We start from the raw sequence: 26,441 nt of genomic DNA on the forward strand, positions 1-26,441 counted from the left end.
AGCATGCTTTGAATCTCCTTCCCTCTGCTTGCCTTTTTCTTTTCTGCATTTAAGTACAGATGGGAATCTTTCATGTGGGTCCAGGTGAGATTTAGTAATTAACGTACATCTCAACAGGGTTCTGCAGAATCCTGGGATATATTTAAGAAGCTATTTTAGTACATTTTTGTTAGTATAATAACTGAGAGTTTAGAACTTCAAATTCGTTGGCTTCATGCCCTGTTATATTTAGAGTAATCCTGATAATAAATTGGTAACTATGGGTTGCACAAAATAACTGACCCAAGTAATCTAGAAAACAGATGTCTTCAGTTGGTTTAAAGTAAATTTGCAAGACCAGAATTAAAGAAAAGTCTGAGCAGCCCAAAAAAATCTTGCATGCTCGAAGGCTTTCTGTCCTATTCTTGGTTTTCCTCCTACAACATCTTAACCCAAACCCTTGAGAAGAGGTAGAAGTGACCAGATCCCATTTTATAAAATCTAACCTAGTGCAAAGAATTTTTTTGAAAATCAATTAGTTGTTCAACCTCATAGTCTTCCTTACCTTAAGAAAAAAAAAAACATAGTCCATTTCTATGGCTGCCAGGATGAACTTCAGATGCTCCTGAAATTGTGCCTACGGGGTGTGTGTGTGTGTGTGTTTCTTAGAGAGGAAATCTTAGCAAATTGTGAAAAAAAAGTCCTTTTTTGCTCCTCTTACTCCAGCCTCTGTGGGTTCCTTGAGCTGGAAAGAAAGCCCAGTAGTAAACCAGGAAAATACCTGCTGAAAAGTTTTCCCTTCTGGCTCTTGCTGAGACCAGGGCATTTCTCAGAGACATCTGAAGGAACTTCGGGGAGAGTAAGAGTCATCACAATGGTAACCACTTATTTCCCTCTGATCTGTAGTCTTTACACAGCTTTAAGATTATCGTGAGGAGAGAGACTCACCCTTTTCAAGCATCCATAGCTTCATGAAGGAGAAAAAGCTGCAGACTGGCTGTAGATGCTGTTGTAGAGTCAGGATTAGCTGTAACTTGCAGCATCCTGTGTAACACACAAATGCTTATCGCTTGTTCAAAAATAACTCAGCATTTCAAGACAGGAACATAGGCCAAGAGCCATAGGCCACGCACAGGGCCCTTCTCCGTGTGGGGCACTGTGAGGCTTTAAAGTCCGATACCCAGCCTTGCCTAGAACCAAACCTATTCACCTTTTGAGAACAAATGGTTTCATACTTGCTTTAAAACAACAAAAACCAAAAGAAAAAAAAGAAAACTGAAAATTTTGCTTTGAGATGCTTGGTCACACAACACGTTGGATTCAGTACCTACAAATTAGAAAAGGATTATGCCAATCAGACTTGTATGAGACTTTGTTATTTAAACAAAATTATTTTACCCAAGGTCATGCTTGGGAATATAAAAAGACTTTCCTCCCCACACCTAAATTAAATGATATTTTATCCAGGTGAATAATCTATCTTAACTGTCCACTTTGAGTTTGCATTAGACAGTAGAATTTCTTCCCTGGATCGTGTTCCTCTAGATAAAGGCCATTGAGAACTAAATGTGTTGGCTTTGTGCCCTTCCTGGGCCATTGCTGAGAATTCAAGTTTAGACCTTAATCTCAGATGATGCCAGTGCAGGTTCACCCCTGGGAGTCCGGACTACCTTCTCATTGCCATTCCCAGGGAGTTTTAATTAATTGAGGATTAAAGGGATGGAGAACTATGGCCTGCGGGTTGAACAGGACTGCTGCTCTCAGGGGTTCACCTGACAAAGTCCGGGAAAATGGCCTCGTTTTCCGGATAAGTTGGTTGTTACAAAGACAAATGCCTTCATATCCCCACCCCCATCCTCCCACAAATCTGTGATCAGTACTTTCTTTAGATGAATCTTTTAGACTTCTTACAAAATAGGAGCTTCCTAACCTGAGCAAGGGGAGCTATACCCAGGAAGTTACAGTTGGGTATAGCAAGAGAAGACAAAGAGACACCCCCTCCAGGGTAGTGGCAAAAGATGTGGACCTTATCAAAACCATGATTGTTATAAATTAAAGCACTTAAGTCTTTCCTGCTGTAATTCATTCTTTACTAAATATCCACATTGAGTCCTGGAAGAAATTTCTCTTTCTCTCTCTCCCTCCACCCCCTCCCAAAAAGTAGACAACTCTGATCTTCTACCCTTTGGGACAGCTTGGCCTTCTTTGGGGTATGAATCTTAGATGGTTTGCCTTTCTGATATGGCCTCTTCTTGATTTGACTTGGTCAGTGCTCTGTGCCTGAGCAGAATATTGTTAGATGGAAGGGACACTTTCCATCCTCAGAACCATAAGCTAAGTTGTTTTTCTCCTTCCTCCCTACCTCTCACCCATTGTCTTTCAATAGGGTGAAAAGGTCTTTACTGTTCTCTCACTCCCGCTGGATCAAATCTGGCTATTTATAACTTTTTTAGACATTGTCACGCATAGACTTCCACTCATGGAGAGTGTTTTTTGTTTGTTCAAGGCAACACATTTCCTGGTCTCCAAACTGTGTTTCCCAAAGAAGCTCTGATGGGATTATTCAACAATTACCTCTTGCTGGCAGTGTCTGCTTCTGGCTAGAAATGGGAGCCAGCCTTCTGCACTGGCCCGGTGACACCAGACCTGTACTTTGGCCAGAAAATGAGTCTGAGGCCATCCACCTGGTTCCTTCCTGATTCAGATGGACTTAGAATTTTTTTCTTTTAAAATGCATAGTGGACAAAAGTTCTAATGAAGTCCAGAACAACTTTAACAAAACTATGGTTTATTAAAATCAAAAGAGGTAACTTTGTTCACATGCATTATGGAGAAAAAGTATTGCACACAGGAAAAATTCATTATTCACTCAATGTGCAAGTAGATTCATTTGTGCTCCTTGTTAATAACCCTGCAACATTGGAGGTTATAGATGTCAGATTAGGAACCAAAGGGCCTGTGTCAACCCATTTTCATTTACAAATACACTGCCTGATAAAAATAAATAAAACATTTGCACGGGGGGTAAGGGGGAAAATCTTTTTTTAATAACCAAGACAATAAAGAACTAATTAATATCTCACTTTCACTCCCTGCTTTCACTCTCTGAAAGGAGAAATTACTCTCTTCAAACTTGACATAGAATAGAGCAAACTTGGAAAGCAGCTCAAGTCATATAGGCCTGCTTCCCATGCTGCTTTTAGAATAAATATGTCTTCACTTAATGCCTTTTCTAACTATGGTGCCAAATTGCCTTTATTTGAAAAAGTTGTTTTATTTAGTGCCTTTCTTTAATCCACACTTTAAACCTAATATAACTTAAGGCTAAAATAATGTACGCTAAGGCTGAGAACCAACTTCCACAAGGAATACTGCAGTATAAATCTTCATCAGCAACTGTGAGATTAAGAGTTGGTGAGTGTTCTCTCACAGCAAGGACTTTAGGCCACTCTCTTTCCCAGACCCACTGGCCTCCTAGGGTATTATTTGTACGGTGCCTAGATCACTGTATCAATTTTAAAATATTCTAACTAACTTTCCTGAGGAACCTGATGGCTTCCAGCTCCCACACAATCCTGACAGAATAGAATTCTGGCCCTGACTTTTCTTGCATAGAAGAGCTAGCAAATGCTTGGTGTGCTTCAAGAATATAAACCCTTCTTCCAGCATTCACACATCCACCGACCTGGATTCTCGGCCATCCCTTGTGTTTGCTTTCTATAAAATTCCCCTCCAGGGAAAAGCCATTACTCAGTTCCTACCACTTTATTGGAATTTAGATAAAAAATTAAAAAAAAGGCTGATCCCTTCCAACCCAATTGAAGTCCTGTGACCTTCATTTACTCAGCAAATATTTTATGTGTGCATACTACTTGCCAGATAGTACTCTGGACCTTATTTTTCATCTGCTACCAGTCAAGCTCTAATAATTCAGTTTGGTGCCATTTGCTTCAAAATATCCACCTATCTTCCTTTCTTATACATTGAGAGATGATAGGGATTATGAATAATACATTGTTATGTATAGAGAAAGTCTCTTTCTCCCCAAGAAATCCTAACACCACTCTAATTAGTTGGCATCAAGTAAACAAATCAGTGATTGCAAAGGTAAATATAAAGATGGCTTCTGGAATCATGAGGTTGGCCACCCACGGGAACCTGCATTGTTCAGAAATTCAGAGCACTGTTTTACCCTCTTTTTTCATATAGTTTTATTGTAATTGATAGAGGGGTTACATTATATTCACCAGCTAGAAAGTACATTACTTCACAAACATTGATACCCTTTCTCATGTCTTGGTCCCCATTTTCCTCCCCCCATCCCCACCCCAATATATCAGATAACAAGGTACAATACTGTAACAATATGAGATAACCAAGGGACAGCAAAAGAGATGAGAGAAGAGAACGGCATTGCCCCCTTTGTAAGGAACTGGAAAGACTTAGAAAAATCATATTAAGTGAAGTAAGCCAGACTCAGAGGAACATAGGCTCAATGGTTTCCCTCATTTGTCATAATCAGTAGAAACCTTGGGCTCTCCTAACAGAGATCTGCAATAGAGCAAAACCTAGATACATAAGGCCATATAGAATGATGCTAAATGAAAACACCTCCAGGATATAGAAACAAAAACCATCTAATGAGTGATTGTTGTCCTTAATGTACTATGTTCTCCCTCATCTGTTTTACCCTCTTTGGAGATGTCTATGGGAATTCACTCAAAAGAAAAGAGGGGGGCCAGGAGTTTGGCCTAGTTGTAGAGTGCTTGCCTAACATGCACAAAGACCCAGGTTTGATTCCTTGGTACCACATGCATAGAAAAAGCCAGAAATGGTGCTGTGGCTCACGTGGCAGAGTGCTAGCCTTGAGGAAAAAGCCAAAGGACAGTGCTCAGGCCCTGAGTTCACTCCCCAGGACTGGCAAAAAAGAGGAAGGCATGGTACTCACTAGCACTATGCTGAAAATGAACCATACAACTTGTGGGTGGGGATGGGAGGGAAAAACAGGGAAAAAGCAAGGAAAGGAGTAAATTGTCCCAAAAGAAATGCACTCCTTTCATGTTATGTAACTGTAATCCCTCTGTACACCACCTTTATAATAACCATAGAAAATAAAAATTTAAAAAGCAAAATAAAAGGTAGCAAAAACATTAAGAAGGAGAGGTTTTGCTAATAACAATAGCTACCGTTCATTGGGCACTTGCTATATAGCAGGCATTGTGCTAGTGTTTTGCATGCATTCCTTCCCTGGGTAGACACAAAAATTCCCTATATTTGGTAAATACTTTTGTAATTCTTTTTTTAATTTCAGATGAGGACATTTAGCCAAGGCTAAATAACAGAGTAAAATTGTGATGGTGTCAGCAATCTGAGATATGATATTATGAAATCTAATCCAACAGATCCCAAGCCATTAGGCCTTGGGACAATCCTGAAGCATCAATACGAGACTTGAAGCCCCAGGTACCCATTCCTTAGAGAAGCCCTTCCTTAGAGATGCATCAAGAGCTAAGATCTAAGATATGAAATCATAGCACCTCTTGTTGCTGTTCGTTAACTCCAGGCAAGAAAATTACTATTCTTTGCTTTGTTCTGATGGAAGGTTTCTCTTTTCTTGATCTTCAGACATTACCTTTTCCTTGGCCATTTTCTTGGCCCTTAAAAACTCTTCACTGTCAAGTCATCCCTCCCTGGTATGTGGACACACTGGGAATCCCAGAAATTTGCAGCTGGAAAGGACTTTCTAAATCTATGGTTCAGCATCTCACTGAGGCGGTGAGGGGGCTTAGCCCCACAGGGCTGTGCCTCTCTTAAGGCCTTGCAGTGGGTATTGAGGAGGCTGCTGCCCTCACTCAAGCCGAGGCTGTCTCTTCCTGCCTCTGCTCCACATCTGTTCCTCCAATGGGTCCAACTCCTTCCTCTTTACATGCTCAGTTTTGAGGTCCTCTTCCCTCCCCATGTTTTTGTCCACCCACATGTGTCAGAATCTGCCCCCACTTTGGCATATTCTTGTAAAGCTTGTTTTTTTTCCTTTTTTATTGTAATTAATAAAAGGGTTACATGATATTTGCCAGATAGAAGGTGCATTAATTCACCTACATTGATACCCTTCCACATGTCTTGGTACCCATTACCCTCCCTGCCACCCCCCCCATCTTGGTTTTCCCCCCTTCCCTATCAAATAACCAAATACAAATAAATTCAATATATCAGATAACAAAGTGAGATACTGTAACAATATGAGATACCCAAGGGACAGCAAAGGAGATGAGAGATAACATAGTACATTAAGGGCAACAATCATTTGTTATATGCCTTGGTTTTATAGACAAGACTTAGATTGTAATGTTTTGTTTCTCAGCAAATGAGGCTTCCAGTTTCAGGTCAGTTACATCTGAGGCTTTATCTGACATTGAGTCACATGGGAAAAACGTGCCTATTTTTCTCAGAATTCCTCAAAGAGAAATTCTCAAGTCAGCTCAGGTGGTTCTCCTGTTTTCTTAGTTCTCATTTCAACAAGAACTGAGAGAGTCGGGGCTCTACATCTTCTGTAAATTCCCTGCACACTGAAAGGAAAATAACTGGTGAGCGTTATGGTCTTTGGCTTTCTTGTGTTTATGAGTGCCTTCTAATATTGACCCTTCCAGGCTTTCCAATTTAAGCCAGAAATACAAGGTTTCCATTTTAAATAATGTTAAAAGTAAAGGGATGAGTCAATCTATCTAAAAAATAGTAAATAAAATTTAACTTATTTGATTCAATTAATTTGACTAAAAATATTAAATATAATGGGGCTATTCCTACACACATTTCCATACACACAGGATCCTCCAAACAGTTGGGAGAACAGTTTATGTAATGGCTCATGGTGGCAAGGAGGAGGAAGAGGATTCATAGGATGCCAACCTGTGTGGCTCAGAGGGCATTTTACCCAACCCTGTGTGTAAAAATACCTCCCAGTATGTATTTTAGTCAGCAAGTATTCTACCTTGGTGGAAATGATTTACTGAAACTTAGACCTTCTCCTGAAACCCAGCCAGAAATCGGATTTAGAAAACCAAGAAGTCCTATTTAGTTTCTGCCTTCATTGTTATTCAACTACCCTGCCTAGGTAATTAGTGACCTATGAAGTCCTTTAATTCTCTCTCTTTTTAACTGAGCGTCATGAGGTTGTTGGGTTGTTTTTTCCTCAGCTCCATAGTCCCTCACTAAGAATCTGCCAAATTGAATATTCACTTTTTTAAAACAACACAGGGGTTACCTTTGTCCAGTCCTCACTTTCACTTGCACAGAAAACATGATTTTTCCATTGTGTCTGACTGAGCTCCTTGGCAGAGAAGCACTGGAAGCTTCTGTAAATTGAGTGTGTACATCTGGAGGACGAAAGTGGCCCATAGGACCATTTTGCTGGGAAAGATGTGTGTTAAGGTGACCATCCTGCACGGCCTCTGTTCAGGTTTCATGGTGCTTGTTACCTGCTTTTTCAATTCTGAGCATTTGTATAGCTCCAGAGGTATAAAAATTCAACTGTGTTTTCCTGGAAAAAAGTGTGTGTGTGTGTGTGTGTGTGTGTGTGTGTGTGTGTGTGTGATATGTGACAAGTTGTGACCTTAAACCAGATTTCCAGGTACTTACAGTTGAACCATGCCAGTAAAAACATGTTTATTTAGACACTAGAAGCATAGGGTGCCCACAGAAGCATCTTAAACAATGTGCCTTAGAAGACCTTTCTTGCTTTATGCACTGTGGCTTTGAATATTGTTAGTTCCACCTCCTGCAGTGTTGATGTACTACAGGGAAAGCCTGTAGGCTCCCCACTAAGATGGGAAGACTAATTTTCTGCTCAACACATTCAGTTGTGTGTCTCCTACATTCAAGGGACTTGTTTCTATGTAGAAATAAGTTATGTTACAATGCATTGGCAGCAACACCTTGCTCAGAACAACAGAGAGGTTTCTGAGAAGGACATTAAAAAGGAAAAAAAGGAAAGTGGCGCTGTGGCTCAAATGGTAGAACACTAGCCTTGAGCTGAAGAGTTCAGGGACAGAGCCCAGGCCCAGAATTCAAGTCCCACTACTGACCAAAAAAAAAAAAGGAAAAAAGAAACAGATATGTTTTTTATCATCCACTGTTTATTCATTTGGGGTTCAGCAAACTTCACCCAATTATCTATTATCTATTGACTGTATAGTAGAAATGAGTAGGTAAAGAAAATATTGAGGGCCCTTGCTTGTGGAGTCTAAAGTCTGATTTACTTTATGAAGATCAGCAGAAATAATTTATTTTGTCAAAAGTTTAAAAGGCTAAAAATGTATCCAGTAAGTATATGTCAGAACTTTAACTTCTTAATGTAGGGAATAGTAGGAATCATAGATGACAAAACTGATTTAGGGTAATCTAAGATAGATCAAGAGAGAATGACAGATGATAGATGATAAGGTAGATAGATTTGTATAAGGTAAATGGACAGACTGATGACAAAGCAGATAAATTTATATAAGCTAGATGGATAGATAGGTAGATGGATAGATTTAAAGATATATAGATTTATAGGTAGATAGATTCATAGATGATAGATTTAATGATGATAGATACATAGATACATAGAATAAAAGGAAACAAGAAAGCTAGAATAAGAATACAAAGTTAAATGAAAAGGTAGTTAATGTTCTACAAGGCAATAAAACAATACTTTTCAGGATTTTTTTCAGAAGTCTTTTTACCTAGCACTAAACAAAAACAATTAAAAATTGACCCATCTTCTACAATATTTCTGAGTGTGAGTAGATAGAAAGTAAATAGTGAGTAAGTGTTACATTAGATGACCCAGAGTGGGCTTCCTGGTCAGAGCTGTAAGATAGTGCCACCTGGAAGAACTTTTTGCACTGCTGAAAATATTCTGTACATGAGCTGCCTGGATTAGCCATTGCCCATATGTGCTTGTTGAGTATTTGAGATGGGAATACTGCAAGGAAATGAACTTTCATTTTGTTTGGGTTTTCACTGATTTTCAACTTCAATAGCTACCTGTGACCACTGGCTTATCTCATTGGCCAGTGAAACTCTGACATGCCCTTAAATGAGCAGATACTTATTTTTCTGCCTTGTTTTCATCCGGGACCATTTTTTAAAAATGTATTTCAAAGTTTATGATGGCAGCTAATTATATCAAGGAACTTGGAGATGATTCCTTGGAAAGATCTAATTTTTGCACAAAGCTACTGATTTCTTTTTGATGCAATGTTTCATTGAGTTTCTTGGTTGTGGATTCACCAGGAATTATTCTTGCTAGCCAGCCAAGTTGTTAGTTAGGCTAAGCCTGTTTGGAAGGATCCTAGTTCTACATGGTGTTTTCTAATGGCATGCATTGTCCTTTAATAAGACATAATGGTCATCTCTAATTTTGATTAAAAGGGGATTGAAGGTATGCCATAAATGGACCATTATAAATATTTCACAAGCGTTTTAGGATTTCATATGTTAATGTTTCCACTTCCACCTCTTTGTTATACGAAGAGCAAGTATCCTCAAAAAGGTAGTTTTGACAGATTAGTATTTGTTACAGCATTTATGGACATTAAAAATCTTAACTTTGCCTTTAAAAAAAAGGTAGTTTTGATTTCTTATGAAGCTCAGTTGTTTTACTCAACCTGCTCATATTCTTGTTTGCTTGCAGGGCTTTTTCCGCAGAAGTATTCAGAAGAACATGATTTACACTTGTCACCGAGATAAGAACTGTGTTATTAATAAAGTCACCAGGAACCGATGCCAGTACTGCCGACTCCAGAAGTGCTTTGAAGTGGGAATGTCCAAAGAATGTAAGTGGAATGTGAAAAGAAAAATAAATCTCCCTGTTTGTCTTATCTATAAATATATTTGCTCAGCTTCCAAAATCAAATCCTGAAGGATATCAGTGTGTGAAAATCAGATCTTCACCAAAGACATACTGTTAAGGGTGGGTATAAACAGAGATGACACGTAAATGGAATGAATTGGGAGGTTTCCCAATAAAACTTGAGTGGCAGTTGGTGCAAAGACAGGGGTTGGGTGTTGTGGATTGTGATTTGTATTCCCAACTAGTTACTGCTTCACTGTATGTCCCAGTCATCGGTAACGCAGGCCCATTACAGAGCCAGTGCAACCATCTCAACAGTAAGAATAAGGATCTTCATAGCAGAGAAGACAAGAAACAGGACTAGAACAGAAGTACTAGTTTGACACACACCTCTTCTTTTCTTTCTTTCTTTTTGTTTTTTTTGTTGGTGGTGGTGATTGTGGGGCTGGGCTCTTTAGCCCAAGGCTAGCTCTCTACCATGTTAGGCCACAGCACCACTTCCAGTTTTCTGCTGGTTAACTGGAGATAAGATTCTCACGAACTTCCATGCCCAGGCTAGCTTTGAACCATGATCCTCAGATCTCACTCTCCTGAGTAAAGCTAGGATTATAGGCATGAGTCACTGCGCCCAGCTTTACCCTCCTCCCCACTTTTCTTTTGTTTTACTTTATTTTATTATATACCAGTGCTGTGGCTTGAGCTCAGAGCCTGTCTTTGAGCTCTTTTAGTCAAGACTGGTACTCTATCACTTGAACCAAGTCTCCTCTTCTGGCTTTTTGCTGATTAAGTAGAGTTAAGAATCTCAAGAGACTTTCATCCTGGGCTGGCTTCAAGCCTCAGTCCTCAGGTCTCAGCCTCCTGAGTAGCTAGGATTATGGGTGTGAGCCCCTGTACCCAGCCATGACTTTTAGAAGAAACATTTTGAAATTTGGAGGCTTGGTATTTTTTTTCAACTTCATTTATTGTTTTTCTTCTGAGTCGCTGATTATAATAATAGATTTTATTAAGGAAAATGGGAGCATTTTAATAAGATAAAAAAAATGAATGATTGGTCCATAAACATCTGATAATGGGGACCTGAAGAACACATGCATAATGTAAACAGAATATATGCACCACAATTTTTGTGTATATGATTTCTTTTCTTTAAAATATTTTATTGTAATTAGTAAAAGGATTACATGATATTTGCCAGATAGAAGGTGCATTAATTCACATTGTGTATGTGATTTCTATTCTCACTCCTTTCATGTAAAGAATAGGAAAGTAACAAATGAAGAAAACAGCTGTGAGAATTTGCAGGTGCAAAGCTAATGGGATTACCTATGTTTTCACTCATACTGTCACTTTGGAACTTTGTTAAAAAAAAAAAAAAAAGCCCACAGCACATGTGAGTCACTCAGTAAGGTAGTAGATAAGGGCCCTGAAGATGCCAGAGACATACTCAGTTCTTCAACTAGGGAAAGCCACTGTCATTGAGCTGAACTCTGAGTTCTCAGCTGTGATTGGCTGGCTTATTACTCAGGGATCCAGGGGCTATTTCTTAATGTAGCCTTCTTTCTTAGTCGTGCTCTGAAAGTCCTTTAATCTTTCTTTAACTACCCATGTTCAGATTTTCATTTGTTTTTACATCCCGTGGTTTTCTGTGCTCTGGAGCTAATATTCATCTGATCGTCTCATACTGTATGGTGCATTTTCTGTCCTGTCCACAGTGGTTAATTCTCTGTATGAGTAGATAACCTAGGCCAGTCCATTGGGTGGTGATTCAGACTGCTTGGAACAGAGGAGCAGAGGTAGCCTCCTTGCACTTGCATGTGGACAGAGCTGCAAGTAGTCACTGTCCTCTGACCCCGGGGGAAGTCAGGCAGGTGCTGTGGATGGAAAAGTAAGAAGTGTAGAAGACAGGCCCTATCTGATAGCATCGCTAAATTTCAGAATAAGCTTCCTGTGAACCCCCTGCCTCCAGGTCATTTTGTTATGTTTGCTGAGAAATACACAACCATGCCTTTGGAGTGGGGATCCTTGTTCATGAACAAGAATGGGCTCGGTTACCTATCAACCAGGGAAGCAGCATGGAACAGACCTTTCCCTTCTAGACAATTCTATCCGCAGATCACGGAGCACTTGACTACAGTTTATCCAAGGCAATTTGATCTCCCCAAACTTTCCAGTTAGTAAATTACTTGTAATCAATAAATGTGGAACTAGGAAGCTAATATTCAATTATCTCAGGGCCCAAATCCAACCCTTGAAGTGTAGAGCTTAGTGACCTGAAACCATCAGGTTATGTTCACGTGTGGTCCTCACAGGATGTGCAGTGACAGCTCCATGTTGGTCTGATATTCTATACACATGGATGGCACACTGCATTACTGGGGGGAATGTCAGTTCACAGTGAAATTATAAATGAGTAAGCCAGATGTCAACTAAGAGAAAATCAGTACTTTTGCATTTATTTTTGTGTGGGCCAAAAACCCATTTCCTGCTTACATTACTTAAAACCCATATCCTGCCTCTCTATAAAAACTGGCAGCCTGGTTGGCAATTAAAAAAAATAATAATAATGTTTACACACACAGGAAAACTCTAGCTTTAGCCCACAAGAAACTTATCACCTTAATTAGATTTAAAAATACAAAAATATGAAGAAATAGGATCATTATATCCAAGTACATAAAAAGAAATATGTTTTTCTTTAAAAGGAAATTGAAGGGGGAAATAAACACTTACAGTGTAGAAATTGAGTCTAATAGAACAGTTTTATAAAAATGGAAACAGAAAGAAGCAGGCAAAGTGAGAACCAGTAACTGATTCTACCCGGGCATATGCAAGGAATCCAAGCTGCTCATGGAATGTTAGGCCTGAAAAAAGATCTTGGAGATTGGTTTCAATCACCTCTCATTTGATATGCAAGACCAGCACCCAGAAAGATGAACTGGCTGGGCAAGCAATCCCTTACTGGCAAATGACAGAACCAAGTCTCCAATTCAAGTATGCTTCCTCTTCATACCCTGTTTTCCCTGCACAAGCAAAATTATCAAAGTTCACACTCAATTCCAGCCATAGCACTTGTCATTAATATATGAATCCTTTGGATGCACGTGACAGAAAACCCAGCTTCAAGTGGCATAAGGTTAAAAAATGCCATATCTGACTGAAAAGTCCAGAGTAACATGGCTAAAACTAAAGGCACATGCTTGTTTGCAGGGGCCATTTCTCTTCATATCTCACTGTTACTTGTTACTGGGTTACCTTCCTTTTTGTGAAAGCTTTCTCTGTGCCAGACCAAGATAGAGCAAAGTCTACTCACTGAAAGAAACAAATGCTTAGATTCTGATTATTCCATCAAAACTGCGGAATAGATTCTCATTGGCCTAACTTGGCTCACACTGCTTTGTCTAGGGATGGCATATTGTCCTATGTCAGGTGTGTGTGCCATGTATCAGTCTCCTAAGCCTCAGATTAAGGCTGATCCCACCCAAAGCATGTGGTCTGGGAATATGAAAGCAAGTGGCCCCCTTCTCCCCATAGACATTTCCCAAAGGGAAGCAGAAAAGTAAGAGGCGAGGCAAGAGTGTGGCTTTTTGCTGATTAATTGGAGATAGAATATTGAAGATTTGCCTGCCGGGTCTGGTTCCTAGCCTTGGTCCTCAGGTCTCAACCTCCTGAGAAGCTAAGCTTATGAGTGTGACTCACCACTGTGAGCTCTGTAGTAACCACTTTTAATTCTTATCCCATTGACCCTCACCATATCCAAAGGAGAAAGGTCCTTTAGTCCCAACCTCTCCAATTCCTCTTTTCATGGCAGATGTGGAAATTGAGACACAGAGAGGTTACTTACCTTCCTCAAGATAGCATAGTTCATGAGGGGCATGCTGGAGTTTAAAACAAGTGATTATAAAGTCTAGATTCAAACTGAAATACTGCATGCCATAAAAGGCAGCTTTTAAAACTCTAAACTACTTTTCCTATTTTATTTTACTGCCAGTGGTTAATAAAACAATAACTGCACTCCTTGCTCTAGATTACAGATGTATTCCCTAGAAAATCATGAGCAAATTTAATTCTTATAGATCAAATTTGATTTTAAATGTGCAAGGGGACTTACTAGTAAAAGAAATTCTTTAATGGAGCCAACTAAAAAAGTATTGTTAATTCTATGTGTTTCTGTCTGTGTACATGAGAGTAGATAGATCATAGACTTTATCATGGGTTTGACAAAGTCCTTTGTTTTGCAGAGTTATTGGTCAGGGCATGGAATTTGAAGGTGGGAAAAAAAGACTTTCAGCTACATACTAAAAGTGGTACAAAAATGTATGAAGAAGCAGAGAAGGAAGCAAAGAAAACTAAACAACTTTAACTTGGGCGATAAGCTTGTGACAACCCAAGGTGCTTGTAACAAAGCCAGCAAAGGAAGATGCTGGCAAAGCCCCAAATCAAACAAAAAATAGAAAAGGGAGAGGAAGGGGAGGGAAGGAAGGCATCACATTTGGGACTATTCAAGAAAAGTCCAGATGAGCTTGTGACATAGTTAATTATCCACAGTGTGCAAAGAGGTTTAGGTGTTGCTAAGGGAAGGTGGCCTTAGTTAGCCAATAGGCAGCCAGCTAGAGAATAGTTCAAAGCTTTAAACAAGGTAGCAATCTGTGTGTGTGTGTGTGTGTGTGTGTGTGTGTGTGTGTGTGTGTGTGTGTGTGTTAAGAACTGACCCTTTAAAAATGTTCTGAAGTTAGTAAGTGGTTAAATGGCCATTTAAAAAAATCTTCTCTTCCTCCTTTTCCTTTCTCTTGTTTTCATAACATGGGATCTTGCCAGATTAACCAGGCTGGCCTGGACTCACAGTGCTCTTACCTCAGCTTCCCAAGTGTTGGGATTATAGGGATGTGTCACCACGTCTGCTTTATATGACCATTTTTTTAAAGGTACTCAAATTCAGGCCCTCCCTGGCTTTACTTTCAGGCATTGTCAAGCATAAAACAATTCTGAGCTGTTTATTCATGTCTTAGAGCCCAAGAACAAGTCTTTCAACTTCTCTGGGCTGGCTTTTTGTACCTGGATAAGAGGAACATTAGTATCAACTAACAGCACAGGTTTGACATGAGAACTGATGCTTTTAATCCTGTTTAGACAACAGCATTTCCACAAACTGCTTCCTCTTTCCAGTTCTCTTCGCCTAAAGACATTAGACCCAGTCAAATACGATTGAGGGAGCAGCCAATTTGGTGTCACTATGAGAGGCAAAAAGCCTAGCTAAGGCACACAAGGACAGATGGAAAGATGCCGGGGTTAGTGTACACTTTCTCCTAAGCTTGGCTATCAGGTTGCTTAGTGACAAAAGAATGGGACCCTGGGATAGGTCCAGGGGTCCAGAACCCGGGTCAGAATCATAACTTGATGCTTCAAGGAAAGGTCAGTAGTGAAATCTGAAAGTTCTGACATTGACTAAGTTCCCATGGTGGGCCTCTGACCCCCAGACTGGGGGCTCCTCACCCTAGATCTAGAACAAAGATATTGTGGAAGCTAACTACCCTTCCATTTCTGCTGTTCTTTTTTTTTTTTTAACTACTCATCACTGATTGACAAAGGGAGCCTCTAGGTATTGCTTTTTGAGGTTATGTTTTTGTTGTCCATGATCTGGAGTGTGGATAAAACATGTCTTCGATTTTGTTTGAGATTGCTGTTTAATGTGTATATGGAGGCATTTTTTTGTTCTATGACAGTTTCCTATTTGGAGAACAGAGCAATTGAATAATCTCTGAATTTAAGAGTCCCTAAGCGCTCATTGATACCTTCTCATTTGGGGCATGTTGAGCTTAAAAACAGCTTCTTATAAAGTCTCTAAATTCCGATTTATACTTCCAACAGGAACGTCCCCCTGGATGGGTTCGATGGAGTGAATGTGCTTTGTACAGACACTTAGCTGCTTTCACCATCGAGCTTTGTTGCTCTGGGCTTGTCTCATCCTCCAGTAGGGTTAAACCTACATGAAAACAAACCTCTTGGACTAAAGATACTTAACCTCAGTTAAAAGTACCTTTGCCAGTGTACAGCTTATATTGCTGTGCTCATTGGCTCAACTCTGGATTTTACTGGCTTAATCACAAGAATATTCATGCTGTAAGTTGCCCCATGTACTTGGGAAATGACATAAAAATCATCATCAGGGCGTATTATGTCTTTCTAATTTTAGTTTATTTCTTTATGGGTTCCCTTGTTGCATCTCAGCTTCTTATGGCCTTTCCAGGCTTCACTGTGATTGTTTTACTCTGCCCAGTGTAGGTAAGCCTTTCACCCTCCCCTTCTTTTTGATTCATGACACACAAGTTTTCCCAAGAGGGCCTCCCAGAAGTAATCAAAAGACTTAAAACTTTATATTTTCATATCTAAAAATGTCCTAGAAGTTGGGAAATAGAATCTGCTACCCCTTTGCACTTAATGCCTTCCTCTGTTTGCCCAAGAGATACAAACACTAATTCTATTAGAACGTCATGTCAGCCCTGCGTTGGGGTTTAGTGACCATTAACACTCAGACTGCAAAGGAAGTAGTGAAATTCCTCCAGCCTTACTAACACAATTTCTCCCCTGCTGCCTGTCTCCTGAACAGGGGACATACAGTATAGTATAATCTTACCTTAGAAAAAGAAATTTCCATTATGTAACAGTACAGAGCAAGAGAAAAAAGACAAAGGGCTTTGATGTTAGCCTGAAGTGGGTTCAAATCTGGCCCATGGTCTAGCTGCCTTGGCCACTTGCCTAATTTTACCTCAAGTGGAATGAGGTATCTTGTACATGGGCTTAATCCCAGCAACCTGGCTGGTGCACGCTGTGGACTGGACCTCATGTCTGGAGCACATGTAGGCACTAAGCAAGCACACGGTTGGTTCCCCTTGGTTTCTCCCCTGGTGGTCACTGTGCTGCAGTGGCTGCTGGCATAACTTGTGTGTTACTCGAATAAAGATAGGCTTGGTGGTGCCTGAGGAGAAAAGTAAGGGGAGCCCGTGTGCATGCAGAATCCTGTATAATTGCCACAGGGCAGAAGCACAGTTCCAAATATTATGTCAAGTCATGAAAAATAAAACTTAGGAACACGAGTTCTAAAATAACCCTGTCACTTAGCTACTATAAACTAGGAGGTAGATGGCTCCTTTGCCCAGAGAAACAGAGACCTATGTAATCAGAGAATGGGAGAGGATCCTGGTGTCGTGGAACCCAACTCCAGGGGGAAAACTGAACTAGGGTGTCAGAAAGGACACCTGGCCCCTTCCTGCCTCCATTAGCTGAAGGTGAGGCCACCGAGGTACCCCAGGGAATGCTACCCCTGCCTGAGCCCTCCTCCCTCCTTGCATCTCTACTTCTTTGCTCATTTGGGTCTTTTCCCTCTCTCTTTAGAACTCCTGTTTTTTTCTTTTTCTTTTCTTTCTTTTTTTTTTTTTTTATCATTCTGTGGTCTCTTTCCTCCCAACTGAATATGATCCACTCTGTGGCTTCTTTACCAGGACCGCTTGAGTAGAAGGCCATGTGAAAGGGAAGACAGGGAAGACAGCAATGATACCCTGAGAGATACAATCACAAAATGTGCTATCAGCAGCATGAATCTCTCAAGACTTGGGGTCATCTAGTGTGACGGGTAGAACAAGCAGGGTGCCGGGAGTCCCTGTTTTCTGAGATTCAAAGAGGTCAAGTGACCTGCCTGCAAACACACTGCTGGATTACACTCAGAGATCTTCGTTCCAATTCACAGAATCCCTCCACGTATACTTTACTAATTGTTGATGTTTGTACCTGGAAACTTAAGTTTTCAGTATCTTTATTCATATATGCTCCCAAGTATATATAACTTGATTTTATATATATATATACATATACATATACTTGTTTGCTGGAATATTCCTTTGATCCCTACCTGTATATGTGATTTGGATTTTATATGTATATCTACTAGCTTCCTAGCATATTCTTCTGACCACAGTAATATGAAACATAATCTTAGACCATACTCAACTTGGCACAGAATGGCAGCAAACCATCTAATGATAAAATTCTGTATACAAATATTCATTCAAACATTTTATGACCAGTAAGAAAATCACATGGAGGTCATAATATCCCTAATTAATAGTTCTCCAGTCTTCTCTGACACTTAGGTAGGACTGAATTATGTTTATTTGGGAGCTTGGCAAACTTTTTCTTAAAGTACCAGACAGGAAGTGGAGGTGTGGCTCAAGTGGTAGAACACTAGCCTTGAGTGCAAAAGCCAAGGGAGAGAATGAGGTCCTAAGATCAAGGTCCCCATACCAGCACAAAATGATCAGACAGTAAATATTTTAGATTATGCAAGGTCCTTTTGTGTTTGTTTTGAATACTCTGCAGCACGAAAGAGTTTCAGCAGAGTGTGGCTTTGTTTCAGTAAAAATTGTGTTTACAAAAACGGGCAGATGGGGGTTGGGAATTTTGCCTGGTGGTAGAGTGCTTTCCTAGCATGCACCTGGGTTCGATTCCTCAATACCACATATATGGGCAAAGCCAGTGGCTTGAGCTGTGGCTCAAGAGGTAGAGTGCTAGCCTTGAGGAAAGCCCAAGGACAGTGCTCAGGCCCTGAGTTCCAGCCCCAGGACTGGAAAAAAAACAAACAAAAAAACAAAAATGGGCAGTTGATCTGAAAATTCTGAGGGTATTCCTTGCTATTTATTATTGGGGAGTCTAATAAGCCCAGATTCTATGTTGGCTTATCCACAGTTCTTGTGTCATAGTTACAGAGCTAGGCCTTGCCCCAGCGACTACAGCTGAGTGTCAGTCTTGCTGCATACCCTACAACTTAATGATGGACAACCGGGTCTTGCTTTTCCTGACTATTCAGGGTTTGGTCCAGTCCTGATAAGACAAACATGTGCAGCCTGAGTTCAGAACTTAACCCCACTCACTCTGTATATCCTTGGTCATGGCCCTTGCTACCTGTGCCCAGGTTCCCTGTCTCTATGATGGTACTGGGTCAAGTGACTGTTGTGAAGAAAGGAGTCAACTGTAAGCACAGCACTTAGCATCAGCTCCTGGTGCAGGCCCTCCGGCCATGGTTCAATGCCCCTGACCTACACCAAGCACTGAACTCCATCATCACAGGTCCTTAGTATCCATACAGTACAACTCCCCTCCCCTTCCCTACCTCAAATAAACAAACAAATGTATATGTAATACACCAGGTAACAAAGTCAGATACAGTAACAATATGAGATTAACCATAAGGGCAAAAAATGAAGAGAAATAACATAGTACACTAAGAACAATCACAAAGACAAACTCTTGTTTCCATATCGTAGAGTTCCTTCCATTTAGTCTCATCCTATATGACCTTATGAGGCACACAGTTTTGCTGCAGAGTCAGAGGGGTCAATGTGAGGACTCTCAGCCTTTGCTTGTTGACAAAGTTGGCTCCAAATGGCTGGGCGTGGGCAGATCCCAGCCCAGCTGTTCCCCGGATGCCGGGATACTCATGTCTTGTCTTGCTCCTCCTGGGCACTACACAGTAGCCACTAGAAACCACTCTGTGTGCCTATCACATGGCACAAGCTAGAGGTGACCTTCCCTGCTCTCTTCCCTCCTCCAGGTCACCTCCATCTGAACACTTCGCTAGCAGCAGCGACAGGTGTAGGTCACTGCCACCTGCCCACAGTGTGGTAGAATCTCTGTTAACATGACTTTTATATGTCATCCAACTTGCTCTTGGGTTCAAGAGACTGTGTGTGTGTGTGTGTGTGTGTGTGTTGTGTGTGTGTGTGTATGTGTGTGTGTGTGTGTGTGTGTCTTTGCATGTGTCTTTGGTATGTTGAAACAAGGCTTACTCCAGACTCTCAGACTCTCAGCACAGGCCATCAGCATTTGCAAGTCAGGAACATTTTCTTACTTACTTGTCACCTGTATGCAGGGTCCTGGACTTGGTAGATACTCTGAAACGGCTAGAGACAAGCTCTACTTGAGGGCTAGCGATTCTCCATCAGGAGTTTTTGTTTGACTTTTCCATAGGTTAAACCTGGGGATGCCATGGACTTAGAAACGAAATGCAAGTGCAGAACAACCTTGGGTTCCATGGATGAGACCACTCAGCTCTTTTTCTTGATTTGCACTATATAAGTGACAGCATGTATCCAGTGGTGAAATGCTACTCCAATGTTTGCTCTATGGAAGATGCACTGACAGACAGGATTTTCTCCAAAAAAAATATATACTGACAAAAATAATTCAACACATCTAGCATTTGTTTCAGTGCCGACTAGTTTATAAAGAGAACCTAGCACTGCTTAAACAAGCACACACCAAAGACAGGTGACAGGCAGCCTCCAAGAGAAAGGGAAGGAGAAACCAAATAGCCAGCCCATAAGGAAAAGGAAGCATCTCACATTCTTGGCTGGAAATATTCTCTGGTTTCATTGTGAGCTATTTCTCATTCTGCTTTAAATAGACATTGATAAAACCTCAGTGCCCAAAGACAATCCCCAGTGCCGAGAGTTGGCTGTATAAATATGCAAGTGCTTCTAAAATAGCTGGCAGAGAGCCCTTTGTTTGGAAACAAATGTCTCTGTGAAAATAGTAACTGCAAAGTCCTCCCGCAGCCCCTGTGTTCTGGGGCGATGAACATGGCCCTTTAAGTACATTCTCCCAGTGACAGCAATTCTCGGGAGGGTGGCTACCTAAATTGCTCAATAAATCCATGCTCTGAGCACAGTCTGGAATTTGCTCTTCCTGGAGTGAGATCGAGCACTTAACCCCTGTCTCTTCTGCCTCTGCTGTTGCAAAATATTAACTATCTCAGCTAGGTTGTTTCTCTCGTCCTTCTGCTTTTATGGCTGGAAAACAGTTGAGCAGTTTTGAGGAACTAGATGAATGAAGACTGGCATCTTTTAGTACTAGAATCAAGAGAAGCTCTAACACTGCATTTTACCCATGGAAAAAACTTCTATGATGTAGGAACAAAATTCTCATTGTGTATAAGTGTGTGTGTGTGCGCGCGCACACACACACCTGCGTGCGCCTGCGTGCATGCTGATACTAGAGCTTGAACTCAGGGCCTAGACACTGTCTCTTTGCTGTCCCACTCAAGGCTGGCACTCTGTCACCTGAGCCACAACTCCACTTTGGTAGATTATTGTAGATAAGCATCTCACAGACTTTCCTGCCCATGCTGACTTTCAACTGTGATTCTCAGGTCTCAGCCTCCTGAGTAGCTAGGATTACAGGCGTGAGCCAATGACACCTGGCTGACTGTTTTGTTTTTATTAAAACGATTTTAGGAGAGAAATATCATGCTGATGTTGGAGAATGCACAGCATGATTTCTCCAAAAGTATTTTGATTCAGCCACATTGCTTTAATCTTCCAATAGAACAAAGTGGTTTCTCTGCTATTTCAAGGTGGAACTGTTTAGAAGCGGAACATGCTATGTCACTTCCAAAAAGAGATGAAAGTCTCCTCTAGTAAACTGTCAGCTCAGGGGATTGAATGACAGGAAGGTCACCACGGACAAAATGTAATGAGTAAAGGAATCCCACTTTAAGTTCTGGACATGTCAGACTGAGCTCTTGGGCAATTATAAACTTCATGGAAACTTGGTAATGATCCTCTTGGACTTTGAGCTCTAAAAGTCTGAAAATATGCAAGCTCAGAATGGCCTCCATTCCCCTGTAACACATGCAGCCCGGTCAGTCAGTCAATTCAGAGAGAGCAGCACCAGGACTTTGTCTGGGCTTCTGGGCTGAGCTCACAATTGGCGATATTATTTGCCCTTTCTCCACAGGATTATGTGTCCAAATCTATAGGATACAAAGGCTCTTTTAGGTCTTACAGTGTCTTCTGTGTGGCTTTGTAGCCCACAATAATAGAATTGTATTGAACTGTGCTTTACCACTTCAAATAACTGAAATTAAAAGATTGACAATAGCAACTGTTGCTAAGACATGAAGTAACTGGAACTCTCACACATAGCTAGTGGAAATGGAAGTCAAGCCAAAGTTTGCAAAACCCATAGGCATTATCTCCTAAAGTGACCCAATAATTCAGTTCATGGGAACATACTTAAGATAAATGAGTTTATATTGTAGACCCTCCAAAAGTACCCAAAAGAACATTTCTACAGTTTTATCCACTAAAACCAAACTACATGTCCATCAAGTAGAATGTGTATATAAATTTATAAAAAATAATGGCATGTGTTGAACAAAATAAGAACCCACCACATAGGTGAACCTTACACACATAGCATGAAGAAAAGAGAACCAGTGTTCTGAATGATTACATCTGCATAAAGACTAAAAGGCAAAACTAATCTAAAGAGAGGTGAGAATGACTGGGGCTTATGGGATGGCATATGGCTAAGCAAATTTAAAATATTACTTGTAAAATACCAAAGCAAGTGGATTTCTTATCTTTACAAATAGACACTGAGTAAATATCATTTTTTTTGCCAGTCCTGGGGTTTGAACTCAGGGCCTGAGCACTTTCCTTAGGCTTTTCCTCAAGGCTAGCTCTCTACCACTTGGGCCACAGCACCACTTCCAGCCTTTTTCTATGAATGTGGTACTGAGTATGGCTAGGCCAAACTCCCAGCCCAATACCATTTTTATATATGATAGTCCCCCTTATCTAGGGTTTTACCTGTCAACAACAGTAATAAAAAAAATACTAACTTTTGAGATATAATCAATGCCTGTTTCTTGTTTTTCTGAGTAGTTTGATAAAATTTCACACTGAACTACTGAGATTTCCCAAGGATAAGAATCATTAATTTATTCAGGGTATCTGTTCAGTGTTTCCTACCCATCCTTGTTCATTTAATAGCCCTCTGTTATCAAACTTGCTGTCTTAGTATCTATGCACAATAGATATGTTTCAGTACATATATGTGTGAGTACAAAAGACAGATACCACATTCATATAACCTTTAACATAACATAATGTCACAGTTGTTCAGAGTTCTCTTTGCATGCATAGGTACCATAACAATTAATTTATAAATGAGGAATAATAATGAGATTCACAATAACAAAGAATAAGACAGAACATATTCCTTCACCATGGGTGGATCACTATACGAGATTCTGGGTTTTAATGAGATCTTCAAAGATTGAAGTGGGGGTCACAAAAGCACTGTTTTTTTAAATATTACAATGCAATAATAAGACAAGAAATAATCCAACTGAAAATAGGCAATAGGCCATTTTAGCAAAGAAAAATATGCACACACACACACACATAAACACATCCAAAACTAGGCAAATGCAGGTGAAAAGCATGAGTTATTAATTCATACTCATTATGATGTTTATCATCAAAGACAGACTTTGACATATATTTGCAAAATTGTGAAAAAACAGGCAGGGGAATCTGTTTTCAAAGTTGAGCTAATTAGTTTCGGGAAATAAGAAAGTAAGCTGAGGCTTTAGGTTCGTGCACAAGTTAGAAAGAAGAGGGCTCCTGTGTGGTTCTGGTAGTCAGAGCAAAGAGGACAAATTTGGTGACAAGAGTTATGACAAAACTCGGTTATCTTTCAACAGGAAGACTCTTAGAGTCTACATGATTAAAAAACAACAACCTTAATAAGAGGCTCACTTTGATTACTTACTACTTTAAGACCATTTGCCTTTAATGAATAAATCCAAATGAAAAGACATCTGATTTTGATTTTTTAATATGGCAAAAGGGATCATCAACTAATTGTTCAACTAGAATTCACACAAATTCAAATATCAAATTTTAGTTACAATGTACTCCTGAGAGAAAATAAGCTTCAGAAGAATTGCAGATTTTTCAGGCACTGCTCTTCTGTTGTGGGTCCTGAGGAGGAAAAAATGTCATTGACATTTTAGATGCTTTAGAAAGCATCCCTTCATGTGATTAAATCTCACCTGTATGCGTGATTGGAATTCAAAAGGGGGGAATGACAAGGAAAACCTTTATGACCCTATACCCCAAAAGAAATCATTGATATTGAAAAAAGATATTGGAAAAAAATTGATATTGAATGACCCTTATGATCCTGTACTCCAAAAGAAGTAAGTGATATTGGGAAAAGGCACATGGATCAGGTCCTTTTGTCTCTGTGGTCTTGAAGAATGTGTCCATGGACACAGAAGGAGACATAAAATGGCAAAGGTTTACTGGAGGAAAAGATCTCCCAACAGACAGGATAGTTCCCAAGGGAGAGTGTGGCCTGGGGTGCATAAGGTATCCCCAGGAGAGAGCTGTGTGACTTTTGAGAACATTAGACAACCTGCTCCAGACCCAGTCAGAGGCTCCACTCCGCGTGAGTGAGCTTGCCATGCATTATTTAGCCCTTCTGACAGGATGCCCAGTCTGGCTGAATGCCCCGTTTGGCCCATCTCTCTGGTGTTCAAGCAGTCCATTGTCCATGTTCAAGTCTTCCTGGGGCAATAGGCCATGGCACAATGTTCATGAGGCCCAAATATTGCAATTGCTCAAGGTCATGGTGGGGATTGCAGAGCCACTAGGGGGTGGGAGGTTTAACCTGATTGCCCAGCCAGGCTTCATTTGCTCTCATAATGATAGGCATGAAATAGAAGGGGGCACAACAAAGATGACCTCTTCCAATTAAGAGTTCACTGTCCTCATGACACTTCAAACTTTAGACATTACTCCGGTGCTGCCTTTATAATATTTCCCCTGTTCCTTGTTTGTTTTCTTTTATAAAATAAAAGTCATTGGTTGTGTATTTTAGAAGGCCTTTTTCTTTATTTTGTTTGTATCTTGGTTGTGTATTTGAGAAGGTGTTTTATTTTTATTACTTTATATATCTTAATGCCATAAGCCTTAACTGTACTGTTTAATTAGTTTTGATTCAGAATATATATACATTCTTTGAGCTAATATCCTATGTCAAGATATCAGAAAGACACATATGGGAACCCACTGAGGCTGGAATATTACATGTCTTGATTTGGGAGCAATAATATCTGTATTAGACTGTTTTTTATTACTATAATGAAATACCTGAAACTGAATCCTTATTGAGATCAAAGTTCTAGAGGTTCAAAAGCACAACACCACCACTGGCGCAGCTCTGGTGAAAACCTAATAGCAGGTGGCATCACAATGGAAATGTGACTGACAGGGGGAGAGATCATATGGAGAGACAAAGAGCTCAAGCCAGAGGAGGGGACTGGCTTGCTCTTTTATTACACCTTTGTCATGAGAACTAATCAGAGTTCCACAAGAATTCTAGTTATTCCCTCTGAGAACAGCTCCACTAATGACCTAACCCATTCCTAGTACATCTGCCATTTCTCATATCACCATGCTGGACCAGCCAACACATGGAATTTAGGGGTATGTGTTCAACCAATAGCAATACCTATATTTACTTCAATGGAGAAAACTTGAGCTCTGAGGCCAAAACTGGCCTGCCGCCTGTTTGTAGCAGTGAAACTTTATTGAGACACAACCATATTGACATATGTGTTGACTTCTAGTGTTTCCTTCCTGTCACAACACAATTGAGTAGTTGGGGTAGAGCCAGATAGCCTGCAAAGCCTAAAATATTTACTATCTGGAGCTGTGTGGAAAAAGTTTGCCAACCCCAGCTCTAATCTGTTCGCTCTCTTTAAATTTTCTATTTTAATTCAAACACTGGTTATGAGAGTTTTGTTCATGCCAAACATATGTACAATTTATAACTACAGCTCTTCTTTCTATCCAATTCATAAAAAGCTACTCAGCAGTTATGTACCTTATGATTATATCTTGATAATCCAATAGGGGCCCTCTGATTTCAACTTCGGACTGAAACGTTATAAATGAATTCACTCCTTGTTCTTACTCTAATCCAGTCATTTTAGATTCAGGAAACATAAAAGAAGTTTATTCTGGGTAGGATGCGGCTGACTATAAAAATCATGCATCTTTCAACACAGTCAACGTGATCATGTAGACATCCAAGAGGAATAATTCTGTTTACACAAAATGAGTAGTGACTGCAAATAGAAAAGCTTGATTTTCTTATCTAGAAATCATCTCCAAAAGTAGGTATAGGAGAAGTGGAAGAGAAATGTTACCAGTGGTGGCACTTGAGTCGAGCAGGTAAATCTCAGTCTGGCTTTTCTTTGTTTAAGCAACCATGTATTAACACTCCTATTTATAGTCACATTTTATATGTAGTAATGATTTAGCATTTACATTTAGGGCATGACAAATTTAACTACTCTTCACCAGTGCTTTCAACAAACTACCCAAAGATATTTAGAACAAACACACTTAAGCCAACTAGCATAGTACACCAGCCCGTTTTAAAGATGGATGTCAAGACAACAATCTCTCATCCTTCCCCTTTTGTGTCTAAAGGAACTATGATAGGACTGTTCAAAACCCATGGAAATGGTTTAACAACCAGATTAAAAGGCTCTAGAGGCCAAGTACCCGTGGCTCATGTCTGTAGTCTAGCTGTTCAGGAAGCTGAGATTTGAGGATTCTAGTTCAAAGTCAGCTCAGACAGAAAAATCTATGAGACTCTTATCTCCAAATAACCAGCAAAATGTAGGTGTGGCTCATGTGATAGAACAAAAGTGCTAATGGAGCACACCCTGGCCCTGAGTTGAAGCCCAGTACTGACTCACAAAAAAATTAAAAAT

At 40.2% G+C, this 26,441-nt stretch overlaps 1 protein-coding gene across 3 annotated transcripts in view; it reads left to right on the forward strand.

Annotated features, from left to right (window-relative positions):
- Positions 1-26,441, forward strand: part of Rarb (retinoic acid receptor beta) — a 177,751-nt gene that overhangs the window by 98,533 nt on the left and 52,777 nt on the right. For all 3 annotated transcript variants that reach the window (XM_090322355.1, XM_090322346.1, XM_090322365.1), the window contains exon 3: positions 9,656-9,797. In XM_090322355.1, coding sequence (XP_090178481.1) covers positions 9,656-9,797 — 142 coding nt within the window. The remainder of the gene's footprint in view (positions 1-9,655; positions 9,798-26,441) is intronic.

The sequence above is a fragment of the Megascapheus bottae genome, chromosome 2, assembly GCF_031878675.1.
Source record: "Megascapheus bottae isolate mThoBot1 chromosome 2, mThoBot2.hap1, whole genome shotgun sequence".
In the NCBI taxonomy this organism is placed as follows: domain Eukaryota; kingdom Metazoa; phylum Chordata; class Mammalia; order Rodentia; family Geomyidae; genus Megascapheus; species Megascapheus bottae.